This window comes from Rattus norvegicus, chromosome 6 (assembly GCF_021556685.1).
Source record: "Rattus norvegicus strain SHRSP/BbbUtx chromosome 6, alternate assembly SHRSP_T2T, whole genome shotgun sequence".
NCBI classification, from domain to species: domain Eukaryota; kingdom Metazoa; phylum Chordata; class Mammalia; order Rodentia; family Muridae; genus Rattus; species Rattus norvegicus.
In genome coordinates, this window is record NC_141539.1 from 146,686,277 (window position 1) to 146,713,198 (window position 26,922).

Genomic DNA, 26,922 nt, shown 5'->3' on the forward strand with positions numbered 1-26,922 from the left:
TAAAATGTTGGCCAGTTCAATGGATTAGTCATCTTATAATCACCAATTAGTCATCTGACAATGCGCCATAAATTGCATGGCTTAAACAACTCCTTAAATTCTTCAGTCTAAGAAGTCTAAGCTTAATGTGTGGTAAATTTCTCCTGCTGGTTTGAAGATAGTTGTCTTCTTCTTGTATCTCTACAAGGTGATCTCTGGCTGTATAAGAAAGCAGGCTGAACAAAACATGAGGAGCAAGCCAGTATGTAATGTTTCCTAATGTTCTCTGCTTCAGATTCTGAAAGTGAGCTATAGTCTTTTTTTTCCTTTGAAAAGGGATTAATTCCTTCAGAGAGGATCTACCCACATGAGCATTCTAAACCTAATGATCCACCAAAAGCCAACACTAACAATACTATCTCTGGGGAGGTTAAGGTTGTAACACATGAATCTTGGAGCAACACTTTGTTCCAAAGAACTCTGCTATCTAGTTGCTAAATTCTGTAAGGCCACATTTTTCTGTCTGGTACCCTCTGCCTGTAAGATTGTTAAATCCCCATGACATAAAACCAAGGTGAAAAACCTTGTTTCTTTTCTACATAGCTGATAGTCCCTTGCTAATGGCTGTGCTGTATCTGGAAATTTTCAAAATGGTGGATGTATTTTGGACACAGTGAATGAGTTAATGCAGTTCCATTCATCATAAAACTAGGTGTGAGAAAATCCATATTCTTTATAAAAAATAGAAATCATTTTATATAATATATTCATATGTTTAAGGTCAATAACAAACAGGTGATACTTTAGCTATAAATGAAAATATAATAGCAACACAGTAATATATTGTATTCTCTCCAAGTAATAAACACAAACACTGAAGATACTCCCAGTAACATTGCCACTAAAGGACAATAAATGGCAAAAATAAGTTCTGATTTCACTGCATCGGCTTGTTACTGTCAAATTAGAAAAAAATCAAACTTTTTCTGTCTATTTAAGCAAATTCATTATAACTACAGTCTTTTTTAACTGCACTAACATGGTTATCAAAATATTAAGTCAACTTTTATTCCTTCACAACTGGCAAATGGCTTAAAATAGTTTTATGATGTTTCTTTCCTTAGTTATTTAGGCTACATTGACCACTGTGTTCAGTGCTTGTACCATCACAAATATTATCATTATCAAAAGTGACCCTTTAAGTTTTCAGGAACTATTCTAGTTTTCTTCTCTGTCACTGTGATAAAGACATTGACCAAAAGCAACTTGGAATAAAATGGTTTGTTTGGCTTACATGTTACAGTCCATCACAAAGGTAGCTAATGTAAGAACTCGAGGAAGGAACCTAGGGACAGAATCTGAATCAGAGAACATGGAAAAACATTACTTACTGCCTTGTTCCCCATTTGTCTGGCCTGCTTTTTTAGAGAGCCTAGGACCACCTGCCCAGGAGTAGTATGGCCCTCAGTATGCTAGGCCTGTCCACATGAAGCACTAATCAAGAAAATTCCCCTACAATCTATGCCTACGGGCCAGCCTGATGAAGGTAACTCCTCTTTTGAGTAATTCTCTAGTGTTTCTAGCTTGTGTTAAGTTGCCACAGGGTTTGTGTTAATTAGGGACTTTTTAGTAACACCCTGATTAGTAAGTACCATTATCACTTAGCCAATGTTTGTCATTACATTAAGTGGGAGTGAATATTGGCCAATTTTCTGATATAATACCAAGTTATCTGAGTGAATCCAACTTTAAAAAGAAGGGATTTATTTCATCTCATAGTTCCATGGTTAATCAGTCATACAGCATTTTAGGCTGTGGTGAGGTAAAACATTTTAGTAGCTATCATATGCTGAGTGACCTGCTCACCTTGTGATAGCCAAGACAAGGGGAAGAAAAGAAAGAGAAGGGATGTGACCCCCTTAAGACCTAAGTTCCTTCATTTCCAATCACAGGCTAAGGAGTGAACTTTTACTCAACAAGGCTTTGGGGTCATCATTCATAACATAGATGGAATGATTTGTTTACCAATTTCTGGGTGTTTCTTTAACAAAATATTAAAATGTCTATAACTCTAATTTGTAAAAATAAGTATATAAAGACCTAATCACTTTTGAATGCTGATTTGCAATTATAAGACCCTTAAATGGAAAAAGCCATAAAGAATTATTAGTTTAGGAGCTTTCGAATTATTTTGAGATTACCTGTACATTTATTTATATCACACATAAGGTAACGAGCTTGCGTTTTGCTCTTATTAAATATGAGGAATTATTGAGCCATTTCAATGGATCTCATGAGTAATACTGTTCATTGTACTGTGATGTAAGAAAAGTTAAATTCTGGATTGTGAAAGCACTGGAATTTAGATAGAATGGATTTTATATGAATTCTCTTGGTTTATAGCTTAATACTATATTCTTTTTCTGACATGATTTTGAGAGATAATGATAAAAATAATATTTTCTCAGTTTGAACTCTTTTTTGTCCTTGATTTTTGTGAGTATGAACAAATTTTAGAAGTATTTGGGATCATTTGAGGAAACTTTACATTGTTTGAAAATATGTGTAAAATATACTTTGTAGCAAAGAAAAGGTGTTATAAATGTCTTGCAGTTGTAATGTTGCTGGTTGAAAGAGGATAATTAATTTCTTCTGTACATAGTGGTTTTTAATATATTACTCCTAAAATATTTGTTTGATCTTAACTCTTCTGTAGTTACTCATGGATTTAATCAGTTCTGGTTTGTGGTTTTCAGAAGTTTTGTGTTTTATACAAGTGATCCAGAAACAATCAAGGGTGGCTATAATTGGGCATATGACTAGAGTTTTACATACTGAAGTAACCGGTTTCAAATGATCATCTTTGTCAGAAATGAACAATCAAACTCAATAGATGACATGTTTCTTTGTGCCTTTAAAACTCCTATACGGTTAACATCAAATAAGTGTTCACTATAATTCTCTCGGGGTAATTCTTTTCCACAGAAAACTGCACTAGTATATTTTGATGATCACAACTTGTTTTTTCCCCTCCAAAAGAATAAAAAATAGAAGTGGCTATTAGCCCAAATGCTTGAATTACCCTAGATCCCTAGAACAAACGAAACTCAAGACGGATGATCAAAATGTGAATGCTTCACTCCTTCTTTAAATGAGGAAAAAGAATACCCTTGGCAGGGAAGGGAGAGGCAAAGATTAAAACAGAGACTGAAGGAACACCCATTCAGAGCCTGTCCCACATTTGGCCCATACATATACAGCCACCCAATTGGACTAGATGGATGAAGCAAAGAAGTGCAGACCGACAGGAGCCGGATGTAGATCGCTCCTGAGAGACACAGCCAGAATGCAGCAAATACAGAGGCGAATGCCAGCAGCAAACCACTGAACCGAGAATAGGTCCCCTATTGAAGGAATCAGAGAAAGAACTGGAAGAGCTTGAAGGGGCTCGAGACCCCAAAAGTACAACAATGCCAAGCAACCAGAGCTTCCAGGGACTAAGCCACTACCTAAAGACTATACATGGACTGACCCTGGACTCTGACCCCATAGGTAGCAATGAATATCCTAGTAAGAGCACCAGTGGAAGGGGAAGCCCTGGGTCTTGCTAAGACTGAACCCCCAGTGAACTAGTCTATGGGGGGAGGGCGGCAATGGTGGGAGGGTTGGGAGGGGAACACCCATAAGGAAGGGGAGGGGGGAGGGGGATGTTTGCCCGGAAACCGGGAAAGGGAATAACACTCGAAATGTATATAAGAAATACTCAAGTTAATAAAAAAAAAAAAACAAAAAAAAAACAAAAAAAAAAAAACAAAAAAAAAAAAAAAAAAAAGCTATGGAGTAAAAAAAAAAAAAAAAAAAAAAAAGAATAAAAAATAGAAAAGCAAAACAAAGTGGCTAAATTCAAACCACAAGTGAAGCAGCATAGATATCTCATTATTTCTGTTTATGTTTGATTTATAAAATATGTAAATATCATAAATGTTGCTTTATTGAATCTACAAACTGAGAAATTCTGGAAACTGGTTATCTGAGGGAAAAGGTCTTGAGAAGTAGAAAGGAACATCACTATCAGTCAACATTAGTATGTACATTGTGCTCTGATTATCACAATAGCCGAAAATTCCTTAGCATTTAATAACTTGTAATCCTTTGATTTTTGTTCTCAAATTTTAAAACTCATAAAATAAGCATATTAGAAAGAAAGAAATGAGAGTGTAGGATTTAAGCTATGAAGCATGTTCTGATTAAAATATTTAAAGGTGAAACTGACACTCCTGGGACAGAATTAGGGCTTCTGCTTCCTCAACATTGGATCTTGAAAAACAAAACAAAACAAAAGAAACAAAAAACAAAAACAAAAAACAATGCCTTGTGTAATCCCAAAGGTGCTTACTCTGCACTTCTTTGCATGTGGGCAGAGGCCAAGATGCCCTCATACTGTGGATCCCCGTTGTCTATATTTCCCTTCAACCCATCTCTAACTGAAGAATCGGTTCTTGAGAAAGATGATTAATGGATCCATACCTCAGAACTCTTCCCTCTCTATCCTGAATATTTTCAGTAGAACACCTGAGATGTTTCCTGGAGGGAAAATCAGTAAAATATAACCCTGATGCATGCATAGCAGTTCTACTATATCTAGACTCCCAAAATTCACCAGAGAGAACAACAAAATTACACAACCCACGCGTGAGCCCCTGCCATGATGATTCAGATTGAGTTGAAGATGGTAAAAATTAGTTATGTACTAGGTCAGACTTTTTTCTCCGTGTATAAGTAACGCTTGTTCTGGTGTAATACTCAAGTGCGTGTTATCTCAACTGAAATGGGATAAGAACTCAAGGTCTCTGCCACACTGCTTCTGACTATGCCTCTCAGGATGTATGGGTGTGTGGCTAGCAAGGAAAGTATGACTCCAGCAGACAGCGTCTTCCCCTAGGATAGGAAGATACAAGGTAGTGATGGCAGAGTGGACCCTCTCTCTTAAAGAGCAGGCTCCAGGCTGGGTTCATTGATATAGTCGAGTCCTTCAATTAGGGTTCCCTATAATCTTTGTATAGGGGTCTGGCTTCTCTCTATTTCAGTGCACTGGGCTTCCCTTTGCTCTCTGCTCCTCAAGCAGAGCAAGTACATGTAGAAGAAAGTTTTACATAGAATGAGCCCATATTGATATAGGAACCAGGAATAGCCACCCCTCCTGGCCGAGGCAGAAACCCAAGAGGAATTGAGTAGAGGAGGTGCAGAAGTAAGGAATTTAGGATCCTGGGGTTGGGTCCAGGGCCGGGGCGACCCGGGGGTCAGCCAAGAGTATTATTGGTCCTAGACCCACAAATACATCAGGATTCTCCCTCCTCTTTTAGCCTCCTTAACCCCAATGAGGTCATAGCGATGAGAGAGAATCGGATCAAGGGGGGTGGGGGGAGGACGAAAACGACAGAGGGGGGAGAAAAACCAGACGGAAAGAGGCCATCAGACAAGGTCGCTTTTTCTGGCGACACAGCAAGTGCTAGGAACGTGGTGCTGAATACAATCCACCCGCTCTGCCTGGAGACCTAGGGATTCACAGAAGCACTTTGCGCAGGCAGGAAAACAAAGGAGGGAAGGCGAGAGGACGGGCGGAGAGGGGTTGCGAGCTGCTCCCCTTTATCGCTAGGAAACCAAGCTCGGTTCCTCCGCCAGGAAGGAGAAGGGAGCCAGAGAGGTGCGGAAGGCTCCTGGAAGCGCAGAGCAGAGACGCGGCAGAACTCTGGACTGCGCCTCCGACACCGACAAGGCTCAGATCCAGGGTTTGCTCTCCAGAGCCTGGCTCCTCCGTAAAAGCTTCTGGACTCCCACCCATCGCCCGCGGTCCCCGGGTGAACGCGCCACGGGCTGGATCAGCTCTGTCCTCTCTGGCCCCGCCACGGAAATGGTTCTCTGGTTCTGGAAATCCAGACCCTTTGGATAATGTTTTGCTGGTGAAGAAAGAAAAGTTTGAGGAGCTGGACTGTGGTAGGGGGCGGAAAGGGCTGAAGAGGACTTTGAAAGAAAGAAGGTAGATGATCAGCTTCCATCTCTGAGCTGGAAGGAATGATGACCCAAGGAGAATGTGCACCAGCGGCCAGATCATTGGGAGCCTTTTGGTGCTCTCTGTGCTGGAGATAGGGCTGGGGGTGTCCAGCGTGGCCGTGGGGGCGGTCAGCTTCAGCCTGGCTCTCCGAGAGCACACGCCGCAGCTCGGAGACTCGTCCCCGGTATGGAGCGGGGTGTGTGTACGTTGAGCCATTTCACTCTCTCTTTACCTCTTTTCGGGGATGGTCAGTGTGCGTGCCTTAGTCACTGTCTCCTGGGGAGAGAATATTATATTACTCCTCTGCCTGTAGGTTCCAAATGACAAGCTCTGCTGATTTACGTTGTCTTTTTATGTACTGGGGAAGCTTTTTTCCTCTTTTCTGGGCTTAAAACCAAAATGAATGGCTTTATTTAAACTTGAGGGTTGGGATCGTCTGACTGATTCTGCAAGACTGACCAGTGTTATTCATTACGGTTACATCTGACAAGGGCGAACTTACTTGTCCTTTATGTCTTTTACTGAAAATGTTACATCATTTTATTGTACCAAGAGCAAGCAGGAGGTAGTTATCTGTTCATCTGAGGGCAGTACGCTGAAGGTGCGCCGATGCAACAGTGATATGACCAAAACGGAAAGTGAGCTGAGCCTCTGACAGGTCTGAGGAGGGGTGGGCATTGTCCCAGAGAGCACTGCTGTGAATTTGCCTTGCTGCCTGCCTCACAGTCATCTCTCAATAGTCTGTCAAGTTCAAGGCCACCAGTTAAACAAACAACAGTAAGGAATGTAATTGTAGAGTAACTCACTTAAAGTGCTTACCTACTCAGAAAACAGTGTTGGTTTGAGGGGATTTTTGGTTGTTTGTTGTTTTGTGCTTTTTTTTCAGGTCAGGGACAGATCTAACAAGCATCTTGTTTGGTCATATAGAGAGAATTGCAAGGAAGCAGACCTTTTGCTGCCACCAGAATCAATAACTACCTGATAATAAAAAAAGATCTCTCCCTCCCTCTCTCTCTCTCTCTCTCTCTCTCTCTCTCTCTCTCTCTCTCTCTCTCTCTCTCTCTGTGTGTGTGTGTGTGCGTGCGTGTGTGTGTGTGTGTGTGTTGATCCTCCTTTTCCCCCTTGCCCCCTCTCTCTTATCCCCTCATAACTGCCATGCCCATCTAGGTCTCTAACTTGATTGTATTTTTTGTGTAATTCACTAGGAGGCATTCTGTTGTTGACAATCTAAACTGTATTTAACAATCATCATTTCATCACTAAATTACTTAGAGAAGGACCATTTAGGAATTTAAGAACATTTATACCAGAGTCATTCATAAAAGGTGTTCCAGCCCTCTGAGTACTGTGGAATTGGATAATTAGCTTTTATACTTTTTTCCAGGTATGATACATGTTTATAGATTACACAACTTAAAAGACAAAAAGGAAAAGAATAAATCTAGCATTGAATTGCCCCTAGAATCCTTTTTCTAAATTCTATAATTTTGTATCAATCCACATTACCTACCTTATTCTTTATTATGGAACTGTTGCCCATGTAAGTATAGCTTTGAATTTGAATTTGAATTCAAAGGGGCACATCTTAAATTCCATACCTAATGTGCAGTTAAAAATATTTTGAGAATTGTAGCTATTGTTAATAAATTTTCTACTTGTCAACTGTCAAAATAAAGTACAATGCAAACATACTTTTAAAAAGAGGTTAAATGTGATCTTATGGCTCAAAGAAAAAAATGCCTCATGTCTCCCCATTCATTAAACGTAAGAAATTGAGTGAATTAAAGTAAACTGCCTCTAAGTAATACATTAAAACCCTTCTATCTTAAGATACTTTAAATAACTATGTTAGCTTCCTTTTTAAACATAATTAATCTTTTCCCTTCCAAAAAGGGTATTATATAAATGAACTAATGTATGCACAGGTGCAGAAAACTTTTGAATCAGATCGGCCATATTGATATAGTCTATTATTTACTATAAACAATGATCTCTACTTTACAGTAAGCACAATTCACCAAGATTCTTGGAAGAATAGTTTTGAATACTGCAATACGGTTTCATAAAAAATAAAAAAGAAAGAAAAAGAAAAGAAAATCAAAGGACTCAGTCAACTGAATGAGTTATTTTGAAACTGAAATGTTCAAATAATTGTTTACTTTTTAAACAATTAAGAAAAAATGCATTTGTAAAGAAATAAATTCCCAGTTAGAATTTTCATGGTTTTCAAAATATAGAGTGACTAGCAAATTATTGAAATGGTTTCAAATTCTTTTGTGATATATTTTTGACTATCTTTTCGTTTCTTCTCTGGTAAATCCATGTAACCAATATTTATAGAATGTTCAACGTGTGAATGGCATTTTCCTAGTTACTACAGAAACTATAAAATATGAGTCAGAATGCAGTCTCCAGAGAGGTATCACCCAACCCCCTCCCTCCCAAAAAAGCAGATCACTAGCATTGGTGGAGGTAAGAGTATGGCCTCAGAGAGGTTAGGGATAAAGAGGGAAGAGAATATTTGGTGTGGACAGTGAAATACCCATGGAAGTACTAATGACCTTGAAGGTTTCCTGGAGTCGATATCACAGTGTTAATATCTCATAAGGTCCTAAGGCAAATTAACTGGCTGTAAATCCCAGACCTACCTACCATTAGCTAGTTGGGGGACTAACAATTTCCTCCATGTAAAAAAGAGAATTAAGACATTTATCAATTAACGAGGTAACTGTGAACAGCTAGTCCTGACATCCAAGATTGCGGTGATGGGTATAAGAAGTGAGAACCTCTTTGGCAGTGTGGATGAAGGCAATGAACTAGAATGGAACAAAATATAAAAACTCCCTTGTTTTTATAAGGTCTGAATGTATGAACATAAAGACAGAGTGATGGCGGCAAGACCATGACATGCTTGTGTCAAGCTTAAGTAATAGATGTTGTCATGTTTCCAATAATCATCATCTTAATTCTTACATCCCAAAGAGACTCCAAGAAGATAGACAGAGAAGGTCAATAGAAAAATCTTTAATTTCTCTGGCAATTTATCAATTAATGTCTGTATTTTATGAATAAAAATGAGTCATACAAAAATTAACCTGTCAGAATACACAGTCTAAATCAGACTGTTTTGATTAGTGTATGAAGTTTTCCTTCAAAACATTAATATCATTATTACAGCTTTCTGAATTAAATTTACAGTTAGTAGAAATAAAGGCTGCACTGTAGAGGATAATTTTTTATTGAGAGGGACTAAAATCATATGTGTTTCTATCTAGGATAAGTACATGGAAATTTTAGGAAGCTATATGATTATTTGGCCTTTTCAATGACTTAAAATGATATATTATTTAGGTAAAGAGCTCTGTGTATGTAACATACATGCTTACAGAGATGATTTTCAGGAACTATTTCATAATTAGAAAAAGAATATTCTATAGTCAATCCTAAAAATAAGGACAATTAGATTGAAAAGATCATTTCATTTCACAGGGAAAGAAGGGTATAACTTTCCATGGCTGTTTTGTTCTTCCTTGACACTTCATTATAGCTAAGACATTCATAGTTAAATCAGAAATCATGGATGCATAACTACAGGGTGACAATGAATGAACCATTGAAAAAAATCAGACATGTGAGGCAGAATCAATTTGAAATATTTATTGAATGGAGTTAGTTAACACGGCTGTGTTTCCAAGTGACTATGAATCACTAACTTCAGCCTATTGAGCGTCCTTGACAACAGGGATGGATTCAGTAGCATTGAGGTCACTGAACCACTAACTCTATGTTGTTGGTCTAGCTCGGTGTTCAGAAGTCTAGAGATTCAGAAGCTGTCATTTAGAATTCTATTGGAATTGTATTTGTTTGGCCTTAGGCTATAAGTCTAATCATCTTTATCTGACATTCATATTGTGAGATTTGACTCCTTAAACCTTCTATGCCTGATTCTCCCACAGGTAAACTACAAGGCAATCTTTTTATATTTTTAATATTTTCCTTACACAAATCACTTAAAGTTTGAGTAAGTTAATCTCCTATTATTCCGAAGCATACTCAGGTTTATATTATAACTTTATCTAATTAATACCTTTGATATTTCTCTCTGAGATAAGATGTATAGTGTAATTAACACACATACCTGTTCTGTGACTTTTAGTTCACCATTTCAGCAACTCAGCCAAGTATAAGACCTTTCACACTTTATTTCAGAGGAGAGGTGCAGTATGCAAGTGATAATTGCTTCAATATATTATTTTTAATATTTAAATATGTTAGGATTAATGAAAAACAAAGCAACATTTTAAACCTCTTAGTTACCTTATGTGTATACAACTTGAAGCTGAGTCTATCCAATTATTTTTCTACAATGCCAAAATTCTTTATCAGGCAATGTAAATCCCTTCCCTATCATCAGACAAAATTAAAAATGTTTATCTATGTTCTTTTAAATTAATTTTAATTACATAAGTTATTATGAAAAGATGCCTTTAAGATGCTGATTTAAAGAATACCAAAGTTCTCCATACATCTCATTAATTATCATTATCTAATTAAAACCTCAGAAACATTTCTCCTTGAATAAATAGCTGTGTTTTGGAAATAGAACCCAGTTGTGAAAGAGTTTCTAGATATAATGGTAACTATTCATGAATTATGTTAAAGCCCAAGCAGAGACTCTTATGTGAATTGCATTCTCATTTTCAAGTATGACTGAGTATGTACTGATATTAGAAAATATGAAAGTTAAATTATTAAACTTCTAGTGGATGTATTATTCAAGGAACGACATTGTGCATCACAACTAGCATAAACATGTGTTGTAGTGACAATCTTGGTATTTTTGGGTTTCTTTTAAAAAATACAAAAATATTATAAGTATTTTTAGAATTCCAGGTATGGGAAATAGGGTTGCTTTGGATTGTTCACAGCAGCAGACTATGATTTGCCTCGTGCTTTGGTGGGGATGTGGTTTGTCTAGCTGCAGATAATCTGTGATTGTGTGATATTTGGAATTCTGGGAACTTTTCAGGGGGTATGAAAATACTAGGGCCCCATGAGACATGGCGATTGTTGGTTGTTTGTTGGGTGCTGTTAGTTGTCGTTGATCATAGTTTGATAAGTAGTCATGGGCAAAGAAGAAATAACAGCAAGAAGAAATGAGATATCCTGACAGCAATGGTCAAACTTGCCCCACGGATCTCAATGCCTCTAATCATCAGGACGTAGTCTAAGGATAATGTTGCCCTCTTTGTCCTCTATCCCTTTCTCTCTCTTTTTAGGGAGTTGAAAGCATCGAAAGGGATAAAGAAGGGTAGAAGAAAAAAGGAACCCACAAAGTAGCCAAAGTCCAGTTACAATGTGTCACTTCTAATACTAACTGATAGTGGAATGGTGGAATGAAATGATGTTTGGCCATTATCTTATGGGATGTTCTTAAATCTAAATACTTTTTATGAGTAATGGTATCTGTTAGAGTTTCCATCCATGACTGATCCAAGGGTGTAATGTACATTAAAGTCTTCGTTTAGGAACATTAGGGAATGAAATATTTATTGCTAATTTGCTTAATATAAACATGATCCAAACATAATCACATCTATTAATTTGCATGCTTTTGACTAAAATAATTGAGTTGATTTTTTAATAGGGACTCAGTTATGTTAGTCTATCCAGTATGCACTTCAACTATAACCAGGAAATAAAAATTTTGCAATATTATTTTTATAATAAACTTCTATTCACAGATAGGAGGCATGACCAACCATTCTATCATAAGTGTTTATCTTCCTCTTCCATAAGAACTATCACGTATTTTTATGTATACATACATATGCACATACAGCATGCATAAATGAAACCAAAGTAGGAGATGCTTTGACACTTTAATATCTAATTAATATTATATCTGAAATGTCTTTCTAATTATGAAATCTACAGACAGACACACACATACTCACAAACACACACACACACATACACACACACACACACACACACACACACACACACACACAGAGGACTAGAAATGCTCCAGATTTTGTATTATGTCATATTTTGGAATAGTTGTGTATATATTGTGAGTTATTCAGAGCATAGAACACTTTTAAATGAAAGTCATTTGTGCTTCATATGTACTTTATGTACATAAACTGAAGGCAATTTTACACAATATTTTGATGAATCTGCCTTTTGGCTCTGAAGCATTTCATGAGGTTAGCTCTGTAATTTTCTACTTATAGTGTCATGTTAGCACTCCAACAATTTTATATTTAGAGAAGTTCAGATTTCAGATTTCAAAACAGGGAGCTTGTGATATAGCTTAGCATTAGAGTGTACATCTTGTGTGTAGATACGTACCACATACACACAGAGAGACAGAGAAACAGAGGCAGAGAGAGAGCATGCTTATAAAGAATGTGTGTATAACAAGATAACTATATCTAAAGTTGATCAAAGTATTTGTTTTATTGCTTGGGTAATTTAATGAAATCATCTGATATTTTAGCATTCGATGACAATCCCCATAGAAGACTATAAGTAGAGCACCTCAATAAACAAGTTTTTATAAGCAATGATAGGAAATGAGCTACATGGCTACCTTCCTCTGCAAGAATCAAAACCATGTATTCCTTCTCATGAGTGAAGATCTATTCTGTGTATACTTCATTCAAACAGTGATAGACTGGATTGAGACATCTAACGGTAATACTAGATAAGCTGTGTTTCCTTTCTAAGTCTTATTTACACAAAGAGGGAAGTCCTAGTCGCTATCTTTTTGGAGATGTGATGCTAAGAAGTCAATGCTTATCAAATGTTATCCAGAGCCTTGCACAGAGCAGGTCCCGTGAATGTCAGTTCCTACTATCACTCCATTGCCCTTGTGAATGGAAACTGTTGGGGTCTTTAAGTTCACAAGCAGTGCCTTGGAATACAACTTGTCCCCAACATCCTTAGTCTATCATAATTCGACTATTCTTTGTGTTCTTTGTGTGATGTTAGGTTTTTATTTAATTGGGATATGAACTACATGAATATGCCAAAATACCATATGAAAATAATTATGTAAGAATTCAGCCTAAAGGCAAATGAGAAAAATAGTCTTGAAAAAGACTACTGAAAAATTATTAATTGAAAAATATGTCTCTTTCTTTGTTTTTCTCTTTGAATAGGCTAAAGTAGTCAAAACTAGCATAAATATATTCGGTAATCAAATATATTAGTCACTTATCCAAACTAGGGATATGGTAAGTACTATTTGTATTATAACACAAAATCCTCAGGAAACATTTTAAAAGACTCAAACACTTCTCAGAAGATCATAACCAAACCACATGCTAATGTCTCTCTCTCTCTGTTAAAGACACTTCACGTTCTAGAAATTCGTATGGTTTTACTACCAAGCAGCTCTCAGTGTAGCTTATTGTATCTTGTATCATTCCCAGGTGTGTTGTTTGTCTGTCAAGATCATTATAAGGACCACAGCAACCTTCATTAATGCAATGACTTTTGAGTCAGTACTAGGACTATTGAGAAACAACCATATTCTATTGCTTTATGGTCTATTTTAAATAGTGAACAAAACAGTGTGAGCAAAGTACAAAGAAGTATTAATAGTCAAATAGATTACATTCAAAGGTAAAGTGCTGTGTTCTTTTTGCTTTGTTGAAATATAGTGACAGTTTATTACTTAGAATTACTCACATTGAGATACTATCATAGACACTGGAATTTATAACTGTAACAACTATTATTTTACAAAGTTTATACAGGGAAAGAGCCCATCTAGAACTTATTTCTGTTATTAATCAACTGAGTCAATACTAAAGCCCACCAGTTTTATTTCAAAGTCTATAATTTTTCTATGACATTGCGTGGTACTTTGGAAATTTCTGTAAAAAAAAATAATTCATTGAGGTTTGACCTCATTATTTGTTCTACACCACTGAATACATATAAGTCAAACAGGGTGGCATAATGCCAGGTCTCAACTATATATTTATCCTCTTTTCCAAAGATACTTGTATAACCAACCAATAATAAGCATAACCTACATGTTAACAGAATCTATAGACTTAAAACCTACATAAATTTTCTCTACTTTTAAAGGTTAAGCTTAGGCTTTAAAAACAAAAAATGAACTATTCATGCAACATAATTTTTAAACATTATAAGAAGTCATAAAGATGAAAATAGCAAATTTAAACAGTACTTAAAATAAGTACAGGGGATGGACCTAAGATAACTTCATGAAGTATTATCTGGGCTCAGAGTTCAGACGAGCTTCCAGTAGGTAGAGAAAAGAGAATCGAGTACAAACAAAGGCACATGTAAAGCCATGGAGGGTGAGAACAATGATAAAGGAGTGTTTGGAGCATTATTAAGACAGACACGTGTATATGTAGAAATTGGTAAGTAATAATCTACCTAGGTATCTTAGTTACTGTTCTACTGTTGTAAACATATACCATGATCAAGGCAATTCATAAAAGAGAACATTTAATCAGGGGGTTGATTACAGTTTCAAAATGTGAGTCCACCATTATCAAAGTAGGGAATGTGACACTGGAGCAATTGCTGAGAGCTCACGTTTGATCCAAAATAAGAGAAAATGGCAGAATCTGACCTGTTGTGGGCTTTCGACACCTCTAAGCCCATCCCCAGGGACACACCTCCTAATTCTTCTACTAATAGTTCCACCAACTGTGAACCAAGCAGTCAACTGTAGAAGCCTATAAGGGTCATTCTCATTCCAGACATCATACTAGGTTAAATGGAAGAGTTTTAAAAGAGTCCTATAAAAATGGCAAAACCAGTCAGACTTGGAGAACTGTGCTAGGATAGAACTGGATGGATGAGGCTATGACCGTAGACACAAGAATTACTGTTTAACTTCAATACAGTCACTGCCTCTGACCTCAAGATGTCCATCATTGATGAGAAGAAAACCTTGAAGTCATGAGAATTAAGGAACTAGAATGTATGCCACAAATATAACTATATCTATTGATTGCCCTTCCTGTGAATGGTGGATTTATAAGCTTATAAATTTCTTGTATTCAATTATTCTAACAGCTTCCTGGTAAGTGAAAAATAAGAACTTGTATATTTTATTAGAGTTATCACCATGTAACAAAGAAATGATTACATACCCAGGGGGCCTTCAGCTTATCAAAGGAGAAGGAGAAGGAGATGGGGGAGGATGTGTGAGGGAGTAACCAGGAGAGGGCAGTGAGTGGGATGTAAAGTGAATAAGTAAAAAAAAAAAAATTAGATTAAATTTTAAAAAATGTCCTAACCTATAAAAAAGGAAGAAAGAAAGGAGTACAGGCTTGGGGAGCTATTAAATTCCAGTTATAAATTATTTTGTTAGCATTTTTTATTTCTTTTCTTTTTTTCGGAGCTGGGGACCAAACCCAGGGCTTTGCGCTTGCTAGGCAAGCGCTCTACCACTGAGCTAAATCCCCAGCCCCTTTTTATTTCTTAAATATAAAAAAGGTACATTATCTCATTTAAAAATTACTAACTCATCTACAAAATAGCAAACATTAATCTCTTAAAATTAAATTTATGTTCATATAAAAGTAATTAATATACTTATTAAGTATTCAGCAATCATGTCTGGTCCACAAGAATGCTGCATGCTCTTACTTTTTGTTCACAAAATCCATTTTCTCATTTTCTGCATTTTATTTTTATATGGTATAGATATTTCTAGAGATAATTTTATTATAATTCCACTGACAGTGTTGATCATAGACTATAGATTTTCCCATTGTAATTCCCATTTTAGATAGTATGTTACCTTGATGGCCAATGTGGGACAGCAGTAATGGTTGTGATTTAATGTGCATGTTTCAGGATATAAGAACAATTATTTTAAGTAAATATAGAAATAAAGAAGTATACTTTTTATTTGATCTTCCAAATAGAGATATGTGTTTGATTTTTTTCATCATTTTACTTTTACTATTAGATCTTTTCTCTACTTGTCTCTTGCTAATCATTTTCTTGCATGGCTTTTTATGGTGAATTAAAAGATGATAACATTAATATTAAGATAACTGGCAATTTATATGCATAATATTCTATATTGCCTATGAATTGCTACTTTAATTCTACTATTTATCTCACCAACAAAATTCTTCACATAGAAAGATGGCAATAGGGTCATCAAAGATATTTAGAATTCAGTGATTTAAGACCAGATAATCAAATAACTAATTAGAGGAAATAAAAGTTTAAATCACATAAAGAGACACGCATGGGTGTGGTATGCACACATTGGCATAGGACAAGTAACAGATAAGTAAATCTTTGAGGGAGATGATAATTGTCACTTATATGCTACATTTGGGTTGCTCACGCCCTGACAGGGGACAAGTTCACGATGTGACCCTCTACACAACTGCACTCTATTTCCATAACTGGCTAACTTCCAGGAACTGCTGCACATGCTGGACGGTCATCCATCTGTTGTGTTGGCTATCTATGGAGAGAGCATAATTTCCACTTCCTACTTCCCTCAGGTCACTGTCTGTTTCCAACTCCAACAGAGCAAGTCACAAATCAGACTCCAAACCAGCGTGTACCAAAGGAAATAATTATTTTCTTTTCCCATAAGTAAGTCCATCATCTACAGTTTAAAATATTTTAGAGTTCCCACATAACAAATTGTGAGTCTTATATTTGACTATCTTTCTAAAATATTCCAGTATCTAAGCTGTTACTAACTTCTGACAAAGACCTCTTAAACATTAAATATAAACAAAAATCAAGAAAATCAAGATAATCTACATTAATACTTGAGTTACGTGTAAATATACTACTTAAACTGCTGTTATGATTTAGATAATACAGAAGTTATATACAATACAAAATTGCCGTAATCAATTTAATGTTACAGATAACACCTATATCTAATAACCAGTATTGATCACATGCCCTCTCACTTTCCCATAAGTCATAATTATCGTACATGTTTACTTTATTGAATTTTTAAAATAATGTACCTTTCATATTTGGCTAAAATGATAAAAATTGAGAATCATAAGAACTTTTTTGATTTTGCGTCTGGTATATATGAAACAGGTTTTGTTTTTTCAAACACTAATGTGAAAGTTACTGTAAGCTTTATTTGAATAATTGTCATGTAAATATATTACAAATTCAAAGTTCTTCTCATGAAAAATTCATGTTTAGTTATAATTTCCCTAGCCACTTTTGGAACAGCAACAGCCCTGAAACAAAATGCCTGTTTACTTAACATGCTCAAAATATTCAAGAGATTATTTTTTAAAAGAAGAATGAACACAAAACAAAATTGGAACAGAATGGGATACAGAAAAATGTTAAGAACAAGAAATATCACATTTTATGAATACAAGAAATATTACATTAGATGGCTACTGCAGTAGAAGTGAAGAAATTCCATTCTGAGAATCAAGAATCATTTGTACTCTGCACCAGAAGACCTGGCTCCTGGTGCAATGTGAAGTTTCAGTGATGGTTTTAAATGTAGTTTTATTCAGAAATGTTTGGCTCTTTCATTCATTGCCACACAATACTTGGGTAACTTATTTCACCCAGTCAGCTAAACCAAACTGTGGCCCGATGCTAACAAAGGTCAGCTTGTGTCTGGTGCACATGTCATCTTCTTAGTATTTCCGGGGGTTTTTAGCACAATTAATATACTTATAAAAATCTTTGCTCCGTTAATAATGACATCTATTGAGTCTTTTTCCAGTTCTACAGATTGTGAAATTTTTGGAGTGGAAGTAACATGCTATACTGAGCTGTCAGTGCATCGTTCTGTGGTGGAAAATAAGAAATTAGTTTAAGCTTTGGGGGAAAAGAACACTGCATAATTAGCAAGGTTTTTCCATGGACTAAGAAAAGTAGGGAATATAAATAGGAAAGCAGAAAAGTGGCTCCTCTTAAAGATGAACACTGACAAATATGCAGAAAAGTTTGGAATGTATAAAGTAAATGACATTTTGGAGATCAGTGGATTCAGTGAAGACTGGACTATGAAAGAGCACAGCACGGGGCTGGGTCCACTAACGTAGGCTCACAGAGAAAAAGCAAGTCACTGCTGCAGCAGGTAGCGATGATATTCGATGGCCTAGTCTCTGTGCGAGCAGAGGTGAGAGGAGAACAAAGGACAACAATGGGGATTGGGATGAAAAACTGTGTGGGAAGCCAAAGGGGTGAGTCCTGTGTCCATTCCTATGAGCTTGTTACTCACTGCCTTCAGTTTTCTCTCCTATCAGATTTGATCAGTATTAAGTTCAGAGCTAACACACTTTGTGTTCTGAGTTAGATCTAGACTGAATACGACAAGGGTAGTCATATCTGATCTTCTAAAACTTAATTTAAAATCTAATGTAGATAATGAATGAATGATGCTTGAATTTAAGTGACATTCTGTACCTTATTGAACAGCAAAAGATATAGATTTGTGAATAATATTAAAAAACCTTATTATCAGCAAGGAAATGAGGAACGCATCTATAAATAAACAGAAATTTTTGAAGAACAATACCAAAATGTTCCTATAACAAGGAGAGATAATACTGTTCCATGCTGGAAATCAATGTGGGTAAATGTCTTAAGGTGAACTACATTTGCTGTACTTCAGAAACAATAGTCAGAGAAGAAGAGAAAAAGACAGAGCAAGAAGTGAATCAAAGAGGCAAAAAGAACTAAAACTCTCTTAAAGATATATATATATATATATATATATATATATATATATATAATGAAATTTTGGCCTGTTTGTTGTTATTGTTGTTTTATTTTGTTTTTAAATAGGGTCTTTCTGTGTCACTCAGGCCATCCTCAAACTCATGATTCTTATGCATTAGTCTTTGTAGTTCAAGTATTATAAGAATTGCTATGATGAAACACCATGATAAAAAGCAACCTGGGGAGAAAGGGTCTATGACTCTTGCACATCCCAAGGCCCAGTCCACTTAAATGAGCTGAGACAGGAATTCAAACTGAGCAGAAGCCTGGAGGTAGAGCTGATGTAGAGGCCATGGAGGATTGGCGGCTTCCTGGTTTGCTTCTTTTAATTGTAGAACTGTATAAAACTGATTGTTAATAATAATTAGACACAGTCAATCCTAGGTTATACAGAAATTTTCCTACACCAATGACATCTGTCTAAAACTCTTCAATTTTGCCTTCAGCAGATTTTTATAGAGGGCCAAAAATTAAACAAATCTTTTCTAAAATATCACAGGAATTTTTTCTAGTCCAGCTAATATTGTTCCTCTCTGAAATCTCTTTAGCTGAACCTTCACAGTCTACATTATTCTAGCACGGTCCATTAAGTCCCCGCTTTAAAGCTTTTAACCACTTTTCTAGTCTAAGGTTCTTATCCAACAGACAACACGGTCAGATCATCACAGTAATACGCTAGTCCTTAGTACTAATTTCTTAGTTATTGTCATTAACTGTTTTATTTTTCTGATGGAAAATAACTATAATTAAGTCACAATTATGACCTGGTTAGAGTCTTAAAATAAATTATTATAAATCGATCATAAAATATTTTTCTAAGCCCATCTTTTTATAGATAAATAACCTGAAGCTCAAAAAATTAGCTGAACCAACTACCTATTGACCTAAGGAAGAAATCCAAATCATGCAACTCTTGGTCTCACACTACTTTCACAGTTGTCTCAATATAGAGTCATCCTTAAATAGCTCCCAGTCACAGAGAGATGCTGGCTCCTGGCCAAAACCAAATGGGAATAATTCCAAATTGCTGGTACAGCTAAAGTATGATGTAGTATAATACGTATTTCAACCGATTTCAGGAGATTCCAGCTCTCTCGAAGTCTAGAAGCTCCACAGAGACTACTGTCTACAGAAATTCTGGCATGCCCTCAAGAGTGTCATTCTAAACCAAGTAGAAAACAGAAGCCTAATTTTTAGTGGTTAAATACTATTTTTAAACCCACTAGAACTATTGATCAGTTCAGCTAGTAAATGAACTGCTTTTAGAAAGGATTTAAAACAAATTCCAGAGATCATTTCTCAAGCTAAGAACTTTCAAAGACATTGCACTGGGGATGTCAAAGTTCTATTGAGATTAATAATTTTACTGTATATTCTCTTTTTAATTCAAATAAGAAACAATAACAATTAATAAGTTCACTACATGATTTGCCCTAGCTGGTTAGGAAGAATATGCTGTGCCTTCACTCTTACCGTCTTAAAAATTAAAAAAATATTTTTGAAGATAAATGCTTTTTAGTAGTGCCACATTAAAATATAGGTACTCTTCCATCCATTGATTTTTTTTTATCATGGCTGATAATAGTTGTGTACTTTCTAATGACAGGATAGACTTCATTTTCTACTGTAGAGGTAAAACATTAAAATATCATTATAAGAGAAAAACATTCATCTCCTTTTTAATGCCAATTATAATTAAAAGTTCTTCTCAAAAAAACCAGTTATTTTGGAGAAAGGGATATAATATTACTGGTTTTGCTACTGATGGTTGGTATCATCAACCGTCTTAGGCTGATAGATTTCTACAATAGTCTTTGAAGCACAAAGAAAGACATGAGGGTTGATAAAATTGCAAGGAAGATGATCTAGAGAGATGGCTCAGCAGGTAAAGTACTTCCTTAACAAGTATGGGGACTTGATTTCAGACCCCTCAGCACCCATATAAAAGAGGAGCATGACTGTGTGTGTCTGTAGCTCAAGTTCTGCAGAGGAAGAGACAGGTAGATTTTTGGAGCTGTCTGATGTCAGTCTAGTGTAATTGACAAACTTCAGGTTCAGGAGGAGGTCCTGTCTCAAAACAATAAGATAAAGAAGAATAAATGAAGATAATCAACACCAACCCCTAACTTCTACATGCACAGATATGTATACACGAACACACACACATGCACACACACACAAGAGACAGACACAGAAAAAGAAAGAGAGGGGGAAAGAGTCCATTGCTACAAGAAAAGATATTACACAGTCAGTAATTAGGAAATTTAACCGTTGGATAGCAAATATCTCTCTCTCTCTCTCTCTCTCTCTCTCTCTCTCTCTCTCTCTCTCACACACACACACACACACACACACACACACACACACACACACACAAAATTAGTGAATTTAGGAATACATCCTGGGATGATAAGGCATTGGAAGGAAGTTTACTCATTTTATTCTGAATTTTGGCCATTACTAAAATTGAAGACGTCAAAGTGGACGATATAGAGATGTGCATACTTGAATATAGTAGCTACTTGCCCCATGTGACCATTAAATGTGGATAACCTGAATTGAGGTGTGCGAAAAGTATTTCATACATGCTAAGTTCCAAAGGCTGGGTATAAAAAGTAATGAAAAATAATCCCTTAATATATGAACAAACCACTATACATTAGGTCAAAGAAAAGATACTATTAAAACTAATTTCAACTTTCTCTTAAGATGGTTGCCAGAAAATTTGTTAGAGCTTACATTAAATTTTCTATTACACACAGCTTTTATAGACACTGTTTTTATCAAAATGAGTATGTAGCTTGTCAACAATCTCTTCCTCCTTTGTTTTGCTAAGAGATGAACAATACGTAATCAAAGACAATTTGAGTTTAAAATGACTTTAAGACATTTTGACATCTAAAAAGGAGAAGACAGACTTAGTGGACAAGACTAGAGACAGCTAAATGTCACAACATACTTTACCGAATGGACACTACATGTCCTGCTCTCCTGATACAGTCCTTTCTACATTTGGTGATTTGAGGAAATTATGATAAAATCAGTGATATTTTTATCAGAGTGATTTCAAGTAGCATCTGTGGAGTGCCAAAGTGATAAGGGGAGGCTTCTGCCCACTTCTACTAACCAGAAATAAATTCACATTCTCATACTTCAAGAATCACTGAAATGAGAGAGAGAGAGAGAGAGAGAGAGAGAGAGAGAGAGAGAGAGAGAGTGACATCTTACGTTAGTGCACAAAATGAGGTCTACTTAAAGTGAATTCCAAATACCAACTGAGTGTTTAAGGAATTTTCCAAAAAAGGGAAGAGAATAAACATTTATAGACTTCTCACATGAGTTCACCCTTTAACCCATAACCATGTGATATTAATACTAGTTCATTTTATAAAGATAATAGAAGCTGTAACTTTATACATTACATGCTTAGTGCTAAAAAGCTGTGGCTTATATCATGGTAGATAGTGGAGAAATATCTGTTCAAATGAATGAGAAAAAAGAAAACCAAGTAATTTAGTGATAAGAGACTGCAAGACTGTAAGAAGCTCACATTTTCATTTTAACCCATTCTTTTTTCCAAAGACTCAGAAAATCCCATTGACTTGTCTAGTATAAATATATACATTAAAAATAACTAAGCAAGTGCAGGGTTCTTGTCTCCATTATAGAATTTTCTCCCCATAGTGCATGATTAACTGTACCTTGGTAACAAAGCCCTTCAATATACATTTTATGGCAAATTTTCACATATGGCAAATTTCACAAAATTCCTGTCTGTGTTCTAAAAGAGTTGGAAAGGGTGACTGGCCATTTTTGCCACATAATATCTCCCATTTTAAAATTCAGATCATTTATCACCCCCTGTCTTCTCATTCCTGCTTGTTCTTTTAATATAACTGGTATTATAAAAGTAGACTTTTATTAAAAAAAAAACCACAAAGCTTTAGCATGAAGGAAACTGTAATTCCCCCAGAAGAACGTTTTGACAACTGCAAGAGAACTTTGCTAAAATTTGAAGACAGGTAGGTAGCACATCGGGTTCTACAACCAGATTGGTGATGCAAGAAACTGTATGTATTACACTGGGGCTCATCTAAGTGACTGATGCCTACTCTTCTATTTAATATTTTAAATAATGGTATGAGTTATACACCCATGAATCTAGTTAAGGAGGAAACAATGAAGAAACTTTAAGTAGCTTTATAAAAGCTACAAACCCATGCTTCAATCCTCCTAATCCACCCCCAGAGAAGTCACTTTAATCACATTAGACTATCTCCTACTGAACACAAACTAAGTTTAGTGCTGAATGGTGTGCAAATATGGAGATACATGAATGAACACAAAAAGGGAAGGATGCAGGAAAGATGAGAAAGATGTCATGTCAGGTTGGTGGGGGCATGGTCCACGAAAATATGAGAGTAGCAAAACGAATGCTGGTGCCCGAGCACAAAGTGCACAAAAAATCAAGAGCAGTCTTAGCCTAAGCAATGACAACTGTGGTCCTATATGATGATACTAGAGTTATATTTGTGTTAGTAAGGAATGGTCATTAAAATATTTTAAAGTTTCTGAGAATAAAATCCACATGGTTAATCTCTTCTATAAATAACCATGCAAATAAGTGTAAAAACTTAGAACCAAAGAGGGTTTTCATACCTTTAATACTAAAACTAATGATCAGAATAGAGGAAACACCACCGAGGGTGGCAGTAAAAATTGCTCCAGTGAGAAACCTCGAGGAAGCAGAGTCTTCCGGGATTCAGGCTGTGGAAAATGCGGAAGAAAGGGCGTGGAGATAGAGACTCGCACTCTGGGTTACAGAGATCACTGAGTGCTCTGAGTCGGGAGAATCAACATGAAAATCCATTTGAGAGGGGCAGGATAATGAATGTCTTCGTTGGTTCACCTATTCATGAAGGATCTACATTATTATGCACCAAATGTTGTGTTACTCTTTATTGTAGTAGAGAATCAGAAAAAAATAGGCCCCCAAATAATGCAAAGCCTTTTCCTTTTCCAGTGTTTATACTATGGAAGTAAAGTAATATCTGTTTAGTTACAATGCAATAAGAAAAGTGAGGATAGCATAACTCACTTAAGAAAGTTGATGAAGACTTCCTTGAAGCAGCAAACAGAGTCATGAATGGGCACCATCCAAATAGGCAATAAGGAGATTTCAAGAAAATGAAGCCATATTTTCTGAATTTTCTAAGTTTGAAAGGCTCAGGAAAAGTCAGCTCAGGAAAAGTCAGTAAAGGTTAAAGCTCGAGAAAACGATAGCTCATTATGTATCTTGTGGGCAATATGAAAGTTTTGGATATATTTGAAATATTTTTGAACATGAAGGTAAAAATTTCGAACATCAATTGACTTGATAAATCAAGGAAAGACTAACTTGGAACCTTTGTTGTAGCGCTGGTGAGAGATGCTAGTGTCTGGAAATCACATTGAAGCAATGGAGTGGATACTTGAACAAAGGTTTTGGAAATTTCCTGGAAATCATGGGAAATATGTTGCATGAAATTATTATAAAAAGGCGCCATCCCATGGTAGTCCTGGCTGCTCTTCGGCCCCAGCGGTCTCGCTGCTTCTGTGGCTAAACCCACGTGTCAACCACTCAGCTCTCAGCTCTCCTGCTGCAGACTCTGCTCGTGTTCCCAGCCATCTGCCCCCCTGTGGTTAGCAGTCACAAATCCCCATAACCTGTTAAAATCAAATTTCTAGAGGCTTGTAATTAATTTATCAGATTTATATCACTAAATTTTCACTCCACAAAACGTACACACAATGAACTCAGAACCAATTGATATTGATATAAACTGCCCACCTAGATAAGACAAATTATCCTGTAATTATCCATCTCTTACAAGATATTCATAGCTACCTTTAAAGCCACGCAGAATCTGGATCGTGTTTCTCCTCTTCCATCTTCCTTCCTTCCTCTCTATCTCTCCCGTCTCTCAAAAACTTCCGGGTTGGGGATTTAGCTCAGTGGTAGAGCGCTTGTGCCTAGCGAGCGCAAGGCCCTGGGTTCGATCCCCAGCTCCAAAAAAAAAAAAAAAAAAAAAAAAAAAACCAACAACAACAAAAAACTTCCAGCCCACCTGCCTTTTCCACTGTCCAATCACAGGCTCCAGCCTCGTCTTTTACCTGCCCTCACCTGCTTATAGACAGCAATCTACAGAACTATGTCATGTATTTCACTAAATATAGCATATGGGAGTATGACGGAGCCATTGATAAAGACTTCTATGTATTGGAATGAGAACAAAGTGGATCGCTGTGCTATTTCCAGAAGTGAGAAACTCTAGAGGGGAAAAGGTTTTTAGTAGTAAGATAATAGCAGTCGGGACACCCAGAGAATAAAGGAGATCTGTGAGGCAGTTCAGTGCGCTGGTCTTATCCTCACTTTCCACATCATGTCCACAAGTGGGTCTGATGTGACTCTCATTTCTAAGGCCAGAAGACAGTGACAAATAAAATTTCTAATATTTATTCTCATTTTCTCTTATCTCACTTTGTTGTATGACTCTGAAGCAAATACTAAGATCCGAGATTCTAATAAATTCAGCCCTAGTTCACAGAGCTGTGAGGAATGAGAAACACAACCAAGGGTAAGAGATATATGACTTCTTTAGCACAAAAATAAAGCATAATTACCAAGATAGTGATAAATAAATTGTCAAAAATCAAAATAGCAGCCTTCTGCTGCTTTAAACTCTAGTTGATGCCATTAAAGTATATATTTAAGATTTTTAAAGTGTGTAATTAAAGTGTAAGCTTTGTGTTGGAAGATGCAGTTGGAACTCTGGGTTCAAAGGAGGACAGTGCTTGATGCATAAATGTAAAAAGTTGTTGGGAGAGAAGCAACAGCTGAAGACACTACATGTAGTGTGGTGGTTTAAAATCCTTGGCCCATGGAGTGACATTAAGAGTAGGTGTGGCTTTGTTGGAGTAGGTGTGGCTTTGTTGGAGTGGGTGTGGCTTTGTTGGAGTGGGTGTGGCTTTGTTGGAGTGGGTGTGGCTTTGTTGGAGTAGGTGTGGCCTTGTTAGAGGAAGTGTGTCGCTGTAGGGATGGCCTTTGAGAGCTTCCTTTAGCTGCCTGAGGATGCCAGTCTTCTGTTTGCCTTCAGAACAAAAGTAGAACTCTCAGCTCCTCCAATGCCATGCCTGCCTGGACACTGCCATGCTTACAGCCCTGATGATAATGGACTGTATAAACCCCTGAACCTGTAAACCAGCCTAAGTAAATGTTGTCTTTAATAAGAATTGCCTTGGTCATAGCAATGGAAACCCTAAGACATGTAGTAAGAAGAATTCTCAGACTTTACAAAATCCAGAAGGATGAACAGAGGAAAGAATACAGTAACAGAGTCCAAGGAGAGTAGGGACAAAAGGTAAGAGGTCATCCATAATCTTTAAAAGTGAAAGTTTAGTGAAATATGGTAATTAAAACTACCACTTTACATAACAAATAAGTATTGAGAAGCTAAGGATAACTCATAAATATAACCAAGGACTTACCCCTCCATTTCAACATTTTAGCAAATCCTGCTCTAATCCAGTGAACACACAGAATACTCCAGATGTGAGAAATGTGATGGTGGTAGTTTTAAGATGAATAAAACACATGTTCTTCCTTACAGAGTTCCAGGGCTATTGACATAGATTCTAAACAAATGAATCAAATGTAATACCACCCCCAAAAGGTTACTGTGAGAACAGAAAAAAATTAGATGGTATCAAATCTGATGAAATAATTTCAAGTGGACCCTGAAGAGTAAATAAGTCTTAGGATTTCTATGCCTGTGATAAAAGCTCATAACCAAAAGCAACTTGGGGAAGAAAAGGTTTATTTCATCTTACAACCTTCAGGTGAAACACCATCACTGAAAGAAGTCTTGGCAGGAACTTAATGTAAGAACCTGGAGGCAGGAACTGGAGCAGAGACCATGGATTGTTTCTTAGTATCTTTGCTTCTCTACTGTTTCCTCCTCGGTGGAGTTCATTTTCCCAGCTGAGTACTATGTATCACTGATCAGCATGTACTGCTCACCTGTTGGCTTCTTAGATGTGCTCAGCCTGCTTTCTTTAAAACTCAGAACCACCTGTTGCCTACCCTGGCTGGGCTTTTCATATTAATC

The 26,922-nt window shown here is 36.4% G+C and overlaps 1 protein-coding gene across 9 annotated transcripts in view; it reads left to right on the forward strand.

Moving 5' to 3' along the window:
- Window positions 1-26,922, forward strand: part of Tmem196 (transmembrane protein 196) — an 86,681-nt gene that overhangs the window by 14,605 nt on the left and 45,154 nt on the right. For 2 of the 9 annotated variants that reach the window (XM_087554373.1, XM_087554371.1), the window contains exon 1: window positions 5,436-6,233. The exons of 3 other annotated variants lie outside the window; for them this stretch is intronic. In XM_087554373.1, coding sequence (XP_087410499.1) covers window positions 6,069-6,233 — 165 coding nt within the window. In that variant the 5' untranslated portion in view covers window positions 5,436-6,068. 9 annotated transcript variants of the gene reach the window in all.